The following is a 12,060-nucleotide window of genomic DNA, read 5'->3' on the forward strand; positions in this document are numbered from 1 at the left end:
CATTATATTCCAAATATCCAAACCACCAACATACAACTACCTATTTCTCAATTTCACTGTTACAAGAATCTCTCTGTAAATACAGATATCTTTAGATCCCACCTTTTAACATATAACTGCCTACCTCTAGATTCTGTTAGCATGTAACTGCCTATCTCTAGATTCCTCTCAGCTGCCTATGCTGAAATGTTCTCCCTTCCATTCGTTTATTCCCTCTGTTACCCTTGATTCTTTCTTTGCTTTATTTGTGTGCTTCTCATACAAGCATTCCCCCTTTTTCTAATCAATGAGAGTTCCCCATAGCCAGTGTGTCTACTGTTTGTGGCCCTGTTTGGGCACCATCTTCTGTATCCTGCATGGCTCCAGGACTGACCTAACTGGGACAGCAAGGGAATAAAGAAAGGACAAACACATGGATGCAGAAAGGTTGGGTTCTGGTATGCTGAGCTCCTGGATGGAGAAGCAGTTGCCCCAGACAGAAGCTCAGCATATTTATTATATACAGGTAGACAGGGAGCCCGGGTCATGGTATGTAGCACTCTACTTTGGATAGTAGTTGTTGGCACTAATTCCCTTCTTGTGTTTATGACCAGGTTACTTGCAAGCCCGGGATCTGCCCAGCCGGGGTGTTCTTCCTTTTGTTCAAGGACTTCTTTGTAACACTGGCTCACGCTGTAGAAACATCAGCTTTGAGAGTTCCATGGATCACCGTTTTCGGTATGAGAAATATAAACTTCCTCCTTAGAACTCCTAGGATGGTTTCGTATGCTGCCCCCTTTCCCCACCTTCTATAATGTCATATGCTTTATTTTTTTTAATTCACACTTAGTGATCTAGAATGTGTTAGGGGCCTAGAATTCAGAGTTAAAAACAAATTTCTTTTATTGTTCAGATTCACATAAGTCACGTCTACTGATGTCCACGGTGTTTCAAGACTCATAGCACGTTAAATGTTGATGAGGAAATTTTATTTGCACTTAATGATTTCCTGTTGTTAAGCTCTGATTTCAAAATTACTTGCTTAGGTTTTCATTTGGATGTAGTCGGAAAATGACTGGTTTGGGGGCTACCTGCTAGGGGTTCTTACCGTGCTACAAGTTGATTAAGGTCTTGTGCCAGGTTGTGGTCAGAAGAAAGAACAGCCAGGCACTACTTCCCTTTCTGCACTAACACCCCTCAGACGCTCGATGGCTTTACTGGCTTCTTGGTTTCTTTCTTTCTTTTTTTTTTTTGACAATTTCCTGTAATTTGTTTATTTTTATTTATTTATTTTTTTCTCTTAGGATCATTTATTAAAAAAAAGTAAAATAATCACAAGCTGGATGCAGAAACACATCAATACATCATCCATCTTAATCCAGTAGATTTCATTCAAGACATGAAGGGATGATTCAATATGTGGAAATCCATTGATATAATTCAGTATATAAAAACTGCAAAAAGTCACATGATTATATCATTAGATGCTGAAAAATATCGGGAAAATTCCATCATTTCTTTTTTTTTTTTAAAGACACCTTCACACTCTTTACTCCCTTTACCTAATGCGTCCTTAATGCACAAACAACCTAAAGAATCCAATTAAAAGAATCGAAGTTTACAACACGGCGGGACAGCGAGACCGCAATGGTTCTGTATCATGACACAGTGAGTGAAGGGTTAATTTGGAATTTCTGCTCCATAAACTGTTCCCAAATGGTTTGCTGCACCCATAAGAAATAAATACACAATACTGCCACTGCTGATCCATAGCGTGGCTTCTTTTCTTTTCTTTTCTTCTCTTTTCTTTTTTTTTAAGCTGCGCACAACTATTATCATTTTGTAATTAAAAGCATAAAATATATCTAACACCCAGTCCCACACTACATCAGTTATACAGAATATTTAGTTATCCATTCCATTATTATCCATTATTTAAGAAAGGCCTAAAATCTATATTATATCTTGCTAGCTTGTACACTATCTGATAACTATCCAATAAAATATGTATTTTCAGAGTTAAACAGCCTGATAGGCTATGAAACTAGAATCAGTCTTCAACCCCATCAGAAATCTGAGAACGACCAAATATCTATACACATAGGAAGCTTAACATTGCTTCCAGAACTGAGAGGTTGTAGAGACAAATCTCCACTAGTGCAGTCGCCTGTTAGGAACATGTGAGTGCAAGTCTTCAGTCTTCGGGCCCAAAATCAACTGACAGACTCTTGAAATGGAGATTTTGAAGGGCTAATCACCCTGTCTTGGCAGAGTTTATCAGTCAAATATTCTGCATAATTTGTCCTTTTCTGGACAGTATAGTCTGCAGATGAAACAGGCAGTTTTGTCAAGTGGCTGCCTAGCCACAAATTATTTCCTCACCTGAAGGTAGAGATGTTCACATTCTTCGTTAAATCCACCAAAGGGGAACAGTTAGGAGCAGATATGTCTCAAAAAAAGATAAATAACTTTAAATCTCATACTTTGTGGATTTCTGACGTTTGTGAAAACCATCTATGTATATGAGACTATCTGGACTGTTGTCTTTATATCTTTTTTTTTTCAGTTACTACTGTACTTTATTGTGTTCAACCAAATCACCATGTTACAAAAATAGCAAGCTGCCATAATAAAAAATAAGGCTCCTCTATCCAGCACCAGATAGCATCATTTTACTTTCAAGCCTAGAAATTGCACACTTGTATATAAACCAACCGAAGATGAGGATTGAGAGTTCATCTTGGTGGATTTTTCCTTTGATGAATATGAAGTGTCCTTCCTTATCTTTTTTGATGACTTTTAATTGAAAATTGATTTTATTTGATATTAGAATGGCTACTCCAGCTTGCTTCTTCTGACCATTTGCTTGGAAAGTTGTTTTCCAGCCTTTCACTCTGAGGTAGTGTCTGTCTTTGTCTCTGAGGTGTGTTTCCTGTAGGCAGCAGAATGCAGGGTCCTCATTGCGTATCCAGTTTGTTAATCTATGTCTTTTTATTGGGGAGTTGAGGCCATTGATGTTGAGAGATATTAAGGAATAGTGATTATTGCTTCCTGTTATATTCATATTTGGATGTGAGGTTATGTTTGTGTGCTTTTCTTCTCTTTGTTTTGTTGCCAAGACGATTAGTTTCTTGCTTCTTCTAGGGTATAGCTTGCCTCCTTATGTTGGGCTTTACCCTTTATTATCCTTTGTAGTGCTGGATTTGTAGAAAGATATTGTGTAAATTTGGTTTTGTCATGGAATATCTTGGTTTCTCCATCTATGTTAATTGAGAGTTTTGCAGGATACAGTAACCTGGGCTGGCATTTGTGTTCTCTTAGGGTCTGTATGACATCTGTCCAGGATCTTCTGGCCTTCATAGTTTCTGGCGAAAAGTCTGGTGTGATTCTGATAGGTCTGCCTTTATATGTTACTTGACCTTTTTCCCTTACTGCTTTTAATATTCTTTCTTTATTTTGTGCGTTTGGTGTTTTGACTATTATGTGACGGGAGGTGTTTCTTTTCTGGTCCAATCTATTTGGAGTTCTGTAGGCTTCTTGTATGCCTATGGGTATCTCTTTTTTTAGGTTAGGGAAGTTTTCTTCTATGATTTTGTTGAAGATACAAAATACAGAAGGTTGTGACACAGTCAGGACAAGGACTCAAGCTTTAGAGTGGTGGGGGTTGTAATAAGTTCTTAATGGAGTGGATATATAATATACATCCTGTTATAATATTTAAAATTTCAACATTAACACTCTCTCTGTTTCTTTCACTTTCTCTGTGTCTCTGTTTCTGTCTCTTTGTCTCTGTCTCTCTCTTATTCTATGTGTAGGTGTGTGTGTGTGTGTGATAGAGAGAGAGAGAGAGAGAGAGAGAGAGAGAGAGAGAGAGAGAGAGAGAGAGAGATGGTATATACAGATGTTAAAGGAAAATCTGGGGCAATTGATTCTTTCTTTCTACTGTGTGGGTACCAAGGGTTGAACTCAGGTCATTAGGCCTAGCAGCAAATCGCCTGACCTCTAAGCTATCTCAGTAGATCTTGTTTTGTTTATGCTGAAACAGGGTCTTGCTATGCAGCCCATGGTGGACTCCAGATCATGATCCCCCTGCCTCACAGTGAATGCCTAAGGGTGTATTCTCTGATGCCTTGATATAAAACATTTTTGTTATATTTTGTTTTATTCTCTAATTAGCTTACAAGGTGACAGTTTTCCTTATGGCATATTCTTGCATGATTACTTTGGACTGACCTTCCTCCATCCCATGGTATCCTTTGTCTCTCCTTCCCCATTTAAACTCTTGCACCACCCACCGTTCCCCTTTCTACTTCAGCTCTATGAGTGTTTTCTCATCCTCCTGTCCCTAAAGGCCTCTTCCTACCTCTGTGGGACCTTTTCTTATCTCATAGCATCTCTCCATTCTCACTGCTCTAGAAGTGCACAGATATTTAAAAATAAAAACATAAAGAAGGTGTGACGCCTGTCTTTCAGAGCTTGAGTTACCACCTTTAGTATATTTTCCAGATCATTCTACAAATTTCATAATTTGATTTTTTCTGTATAGGTGAATGAAATTCTATATCGCGTATGGCCCATGTTTTCCTTACCCATTCATCTGTTTATGAACATTTAGGCTTACTCTGTTTCCTTGATTTTTTTTTTTGAATAGAGCAGGAATAAACAGAGATCCATTGTGTTTTGGGTCTGTGCTTAGGAGGTTTTCTTTGAGAAACTTCTACACTGGTTTCCATAATGGCCACATCAATTTACACTCCTACCAACAATGACTAAGAATTCTTTTTCTCCCACAGCAGTCAACATCCATGAATGTGACAGATTTTTCCACATTTTAATGCCTTCTTTACCTTCTTCTGAGAGTGGTTTTTTAATTATTGGATATTTTTTATTTACATTTCAAATGTTATTCCTTTTCCCAGTTTCCCTTCCATAAGCATCCCATCCCCCCCCCCCATTCAATTAGGGTGTTCGCCCTCCCCGACCACTCCCCCATTCCTGCCTCCCTGCCCTATAATTTCCCTACACTGGGGGGGGTGTGTCCAGCCTTAGCAGGACCAAGGGCTTCTCCTCCCATTGGTGTCCAACAAGGTCATCTTCTGCTACATATGCAGCTGGAGCCATGGGTCTGTCCATGAGTACTCTTTGGATAGTTGTTTTGTCCCTGGGAGCTCTGGTTGGCTGGTATTGTTCTTATGGAGTTGTAAGCTCCTTCATCTCCTTCAATCCTTTCTCTAATTCCTCAATGGGGACCCCATTCTCAGTTCAGTGGTTGGCTGCTAGCATTCACCTTTCTATTTGTCACGCTCTGGCAGAGCCTCTCAGGAGATGGCTATATCAGGTTCCTCTTAGCATGTACTTCTTGGCTTCATCAATATTATCTAGTTTTGGTGGCTGTACATTATATATATATATATATATATATATATATATATATATATATGCACACACACATACACACACACACACACACATATATATATATATACATACATACATACATACATACATACATACATATATGGGCTGGACCCTGGATACAGTACCCTTTGCCTTACAGAAGTTTTACAGTTTTATGAGGTCCCCTTTGTCGATTCTTGATCTTAGAGCATAAACCACTGGTATTTTGTTCAGGAAAATTTCCCCAGTGCCTATGTTGTGTGAGGTTCTTCCCCAGGTTTTCTACTATTTGTTTGAGTGTGTCTGGTTTTATGGAGGTCCTTGATACACTTGGACTTAAGCCTTGTATAGGGTCATAAGAATGGGTCAATTTGTATTCTCCATGCTGACTTCCCGTTGAACCAGCACTTTTGTTGAAAATGCTATCTTTTTTCCACTGAACAGTTTTAGCCCCTTTGTCAAAGATCAACTGACCATAGGTGTGTGGGTTCATTTCTGGGTCTTCAGTTCTATTCCACTGATCTACCTGCCTGTCTCTGAACCAATACCATACAGTTTATATCACTATTGTTCTGTAATACTGGTTAAGGTCAGGAATAGTGATTCCCCCAGAAGTTCTTTTCACTATCCCGGGTTTTTTGTTATTCCAAATGAATTTGCAAATTACTCTTTCTAACTCTATAAAAATTGAGTTAGAATTTTGATGGGGATTGCATTGAATCTGTAGATTGCTTTTGCCATTTTTACTATATTAATCCTGCCAATCCATGAGCATAGGAGGTCTTTCCTTCTTCTGAGATCTTCAATTTCTTTCTTCTGAGACTTGAAGTTCTTGTCATACAAATCTTTCACTTGCTTGATTAGAGTCACACCTAGGTATTTTATGTTATTTGTGTCATTTCCCTAATTTCTTTCTCAGCCTGTTTGTCCTTTGAGAAGAAGAAGGGTACTGATTTGAGTTAATTTTATACCCAGCCACTTTGCTGGAGTTGTTTATCAGGCTTAGTAGTTCTCTTGGGGGTATTTTTGGGGTCCCTTAAGTATACTATAATACCATCTGCAAACTGATATTTTGACTTCTTTCTTTCCAATTTGTATCCCTTTGACCTTCTTTTGTTGTCCGATTTCTCTAGCTAGGACTTCAAGTACGATACTGAACAAGTAGGGAGAGAGCGGGCAGCCTTGTCTAATCCTTGATTTTAGTGGGATTCCTTTAAATTTCTTTCCATTTAGTTTGATGTTGGCTACTGGTTTGCTGTATATTGCTTTTACTATGTTTAGATATGGGCCTTGAATTCCTGATCTTTCTAAGATTTTAACATGAAGGGGTGTTGAATTTTATCAGATGCTTTCTCAGTATCTAATGAGATGATGGTTTGTTGACATAGTGGATTTTGTTGATGGATTTCTGTATATTGAACCATCCCTGTATCCCTGGGATGAAATCTTCTTGATCATGATGGATGATCATTTTGATATGTTCTTGGATTTGGTTTGCAAGAATTTTATTGAGTATTTTTGCATCAATATTCAAAAGGGAAATTGTTCTGAAGTTCTCTTTCTTTGTTGGGTCTTTGTGTGGTTTAGATATAAGTGTTATTGTGGCTTCATACAAGGAATTGGGTAGTGTTCCTTCTGTTTCTATTTTGTGGAATAGTTTGGTCAGTATTGGTATGAGGTCTTCTATGAAGGTCTGATAGAATTCTGCACTAACCCCATCTGGTCTTGGGCTTTTTTTTGGTTGGGTTTAATGACTGCTTCAATTTCTTTAGGAGTTATGGGATTGTTTAGATGGTCTATCTGATCCTGATTTAACTTTGGCACTTGGTATCTGTGTATAAAATTGTCCATTTCGTTCAGATTTTCCAGTTTTGTTCAGGATAGGCTTTTGTAGCAGGATTTGATGATTTTTTAAATCCTCAGTTTATGTTCTTATCTCTCCCTTTTCATTTCTGATTTTGTTAATTTTTACACACTCTCTGTGCCGTCCAGTTAGTCTGGCTAAGATTTATCTATCTTGTTGATTTTCTCAAAGAACTAGCTCCTGGTTTTATTGATTCTTTGTACAGATCTTTTTGTTTCTACTTGGTTGATTTCAGCCCTGAGTTTGATTATTTCCTGCCTTCTACTCCTCTTGGGTGAATTTCCTTCTATTTGTTCTAGAGTTTTCAGGTGTGCTGTCAAGCTGCTAGTATATGTTCTCTCTATTTTCTTCTTGGAGGCACTCAGAGCTATGAGTTTTCCTCTTAGCACTGCTTTCATTGTGACCCATAAGTTTGGGTATGTTGTGCCTTCATTTTCTTTAACTTCTACAAAGTTTTTAATTTCTTTCTTTCTTTCTCTCTTGACCAAGCTATCATTAAGTAGAGTGTGGTTTAGCTTCCATTTGTATGTGGGCTTTCTGTCATTTTTGTTTTTATTGAAGACCATTCTTAGTCCATGGTTATCTGATAGGATGCATGGGATAATTTCAATCTTCTTGTATCTGTTGAGGCCTGCCTGTTTTGTGACTGATTATATGGTCAATTTTGGAGAAGGTACCATGAGTCGTTCAGAAGAAAGTATATTCTTTTGTTTCAGGATGAAATGGTCTATAGATACCTGTTAAATCCATTTGGTTCAGACTTCTGTTAGTTTCACTGTGTCTCTGTTTTGTTTCTGTTCCATCATCTGTTCATTGATGAGAGTGGGGTGTTGCAGTCTCCCACTATTATTGTGTGAGGTTCAATGTGTGATTTGAGCTTTAGTAAGGTTCCTTTCATGAATGTAGGTGTCCTTGCATTTGGAGCATAGATATTCAGGATTGAGAGTTCGTCTTGGTGGATTTTTCTTTTGATGAATATTAAATGTCCCTCCTTATCTTTTTTGATAACTTTTGGTTGTAAGTCGATTTTATTCGATATTAGAAATCCTACTCCAGCTTGTTTCTTTGGACTATTTGCTTGAAAATTGTTTTCCAGACTTTTACTCTGAGGTAGTGTCTGTCTTTGTCACTGAGGTGTATTTCCTGTATGCAGTAAAATGTTGGGTCCTCTTTATGTATTCAGTCTTTTAGTCTCTGTCTTTTTATTGGGGAATTGAGTCCACTGATGTTGAGAGATATTGAGGGATGTCGAGGGACCAACAGTTGTTGTTTCCTGTTATGTTTTCCTGTTGTTAGAGGTGGAATTATGTTTGTGTGGTTATCTTCTTTTGGATTAGTTGAAAGAAGATTACTTTTTTGCTCTTTCTAGGGAGTGGTTTCCTTCCTTGTGTTAGAGTTTTTTTTTACCTATTATTTTTTGTAGGGCTGGATTTGTGGAAAGATATTTTGTAAATTTGGTTCTGTCATGTAATATTTTGGTTTCTCCATCTATGGTGATTAAGAGTTTTGCTGGATACAGTAGCCTGGACTGACATTTGTGTTCTCTTAGGGTCTGTATGACATCTGCCCAGGATCTTTTCGCTTTCATAGTCTCTGGTGAGAAGTCTGGTGTAACTCTTAGAGGTCTGACTTTATATGCTGCTTGATGTTTTCCCCTTACTCTTTTAATATTCTTTCTTTGTTTTGTGCATTTGGTGTTTTGACTATTATGTGAAAGGAGGAATTTCTTTTCTGCTCCAATCTATTTGGAGGTCTGTAGGCTTCTTGTATATTTACGGAAACTTCTTTCTTTAGGTTAGGGAAGTTTTCTTCTATAATTTTGTTGAAGATATTTACTGGCCCTTTTAGTTGGGAATACTCATTTTCTTCTATACCTACTATCCTTAGGTTTGCTCTTTTCATTGTGTCCTGGATTTCCTGCATATTTTGCATTAGGAGCTTTTTGCATTTTGTGTTTTCTTTGAGTGTTATGTCAATGTGTTCTATGGTATTTTCTGTCCCTGATATTCTCTCTTCTATCTCTTGTATTTTGTTGGTGATGCTTGCATCTATGACTCCTGATCTTTCTTAGTTTTTCTATCTCTAAGGTTGTCTCCCTTTGTGATTTCTTTATTGTTTTTATTTCTATTTTTAGATGTTGGGTGGTTTTGTTCAATCCCTTCACTTGTTTGGTTATGTTTTCCTGTAATTCTTTAAGAGATTTTTTGTCTCCTCTTTAAGGTCTTCTACCTGTTTACTTGTGTTGTTCTATATTTCTTTAAGGGAATTATTTATGTCCTTCTTAAATTCCTCTGACATCATCATGAGTTGTGATTTTAAATCAAAATCTTGCTTTTCTGGTGTCTTGGCATATCTGGGGCTTGCTGTGGTAGAGGAACTGGGTTCTGATGATGCCAAGTGGCCTTGGCTTTTGTTGCTTAGGTTCTTGCCCTTGCCTCTTGTCATCTGCTTATCTCTGGTGTTAGCTGGTCTTGCTCTCTCTGACAGTGCCTTAACTCTCCTGTAAGCCTGTGTGTAAGCAGTTCTGGAGACAGGCTGTCTTCCAGCAAGATCTTAGTACAGAGAGCTGTGGGACTGGGTCAATTCTAGGCACAGGCAGAAACCTGCCGAGAGTTTTTTTTAAAGTTTTCATTGTAGAATTCTTTTGTTTTTTTTTGTTTGGGTAATTGCAAGGTATTTTTATGGCATCTGAAAATGGCCTTGTTTACCTTATTTCCTCCTCAGTATCTTTGTCAGTGTTAAATAGAAACGCTACTAATTTAGTATGTTAATTTTGTAGCTGGCAACTTTCTGGCAAATATTCATCACAGTAACAGTGGGGTCTTTTTGAGAATTGCATTGTTGTGTTTTTTTTTTTTTTTTTTTTTTTTTTTTTTTTTTTTTTTTTTTTTTTTTTTTTTTTACAAAAGCCAAGGATATGTTTTATAGAGCACAGTTTGGTGAGGTGGGAGGGGTGCCTCAGTGGTTACCAGCCACAGGACTGGTGTAGTGCAGAATAGTGTTTATTTTGGGACATGAGAAAGGGAGTTAAGAAGGGAGTAGAGGCGGAGAAAGAGAGGAGACAGAGAAGGACAGAGAGAAAGAAAAGAGGCTGGCAGGGAATATGGGGGGAGAGAGAAAGGGATCAGAAAGTCAGAGAGAAAAGGAGCAGAGAGAGCGAGGAAGGACCAAATAATAGTCAGGCCTACCTGACTCTTGCCAGGTAATTGTTGGGCAGAGCTTAGAAGGAATGCCAACATATATCATTTGCAAGTAAGGATACTTTGGCTTCTCCCTTTCTGATTTGTGTCCCCTTGATTTGCTTTTCTTGTCTTATTACTCTAGCCAAGACTTCCAATACTATATTGAGTAAACATGGAAAAAGTGGAAAACCATTTTTAAGTTCTGAATCCTGAATTTAGAGGAAATTCTTTCATTTCTCTCATTATTACAATCTTGAATTATGTGGGGTGTGTGTGTGTGTGTGTGTGTGTGTGTGTGTGTGTGTGTGTGTCTGTGTGTTACTATACCCAAAATATTGCTACTCAAATCGACCTTGGTGGTGGCAGTGGTGTTCCTCAATACCTACCCCAATGTTCTGGTTCTCGAATTGAAACACACACACACACACTCATACACACACACTCACACACACAGACACACACACACACTCAAGCACACACTCAGACACACACACACTCACACACACACTCACACACACAGACACACACACACTCACACACACACTCAGACACACACACTCACACACACTCACACACACACTCACACACACACACACTCATACACACACTCACACACACACTCAGGCACACACACACTCACACACACAATCATACACACACTCAGACACACAAACTCACACACACACTCAGACACACACACACTCTCATACACACACAAACATACTCAGACACACACACACTCATACACACACACTCACACACTCACACACACATACAGACACACACACTCACACTCACACACACACTCACACACACACACTCTCACACACACACTCACACACACACAAACATACTCAGACACACACACACTCATACACACACACACACTCAGACACACATACAGACACATACACACACTCACACACACTCACACACACACTCACACACACACTCACATACACACACACTCTCATACACACACACTCACACACACACAAACATACTCAGACACACACACACTCATACACACACACACTCACACACTCAGACACACATACAGACACACACACACATTCACACTCACACACACACTCACACACACACTCACACACTCTCATACACACACACTCACACACACACAAACATACTCATACACACACACACTCATACACACACACACTCAGACACACATACAGACACACACACACACACACACACACACAAACACACAGCCTTGTATTTTAATATGCCTTAAACAGCTCAATAAAGACTGGGTCACTTTGAAACCTCCACTTGGCTAATACACTCCCCTCTGATATTCCTGAGTTATTACTTACTATTACCTACTATTATTCCACCTTGGCTGCCCCATCTGCAGCCCTTTCTGACTGAGTTCCCCAGCACCTACATGATGGCTATGTTGTCTTTCCAGCACTTCTCAGGTGTGGCTTCTCCTCCTTTCCTGGCATGGCAGCTATCTCTCTTCCTGTTCCTTCCTCAGCCCCTTGGCCAGGAATCCTAAAGTCCTGTCTGTGTCTCTCTACCCAGCCATCAAATACTGAAATATGTTCCTTCTCTTCACGGCTTCTTCAGGACTTTTATCATGAAGAGATAGTGGATTTTATCAAAGGCCTTTTA

The 12,060-nt window shown here is 38.7% G+C and overlaps 1 protein-coding gene across 1 annotated transcript in view; it reads left to right on the forward strand.

The window, feature by feature from the left end:
* Abca13 (ATP binding cassette subfamily A member 13) overlaps positions 1–12,060 on the forward strand; it is a 502,723-nt gene that overhangs the window by 26,961 nt on the left and 463,702 nt on the right. Inside the window, exon 3 of the mRNA XM_063273790.1 lies at positions 594–717. Within this exon, the coding sequence (XP_063129860.1) occupies positions 594–717 (124 nt within the window). The remainder of the gene's footprint in view (positions 1–593; positions 718–12,060) is intronic.

Source organism: Rattus norvegicus, chromosome 14, assembly GCF_036323735.1.
Source record: "Rattus norvegicus strain BN/NHsdMcwi chromosome 14, GRCr8, whole genome shotgun sequence".
Lineage (NCBI taxonomy): Eukaryota > Metazoa > Chordata > Mammalia > Rodentia > Muridae > Rattus > Rattus norvegicus.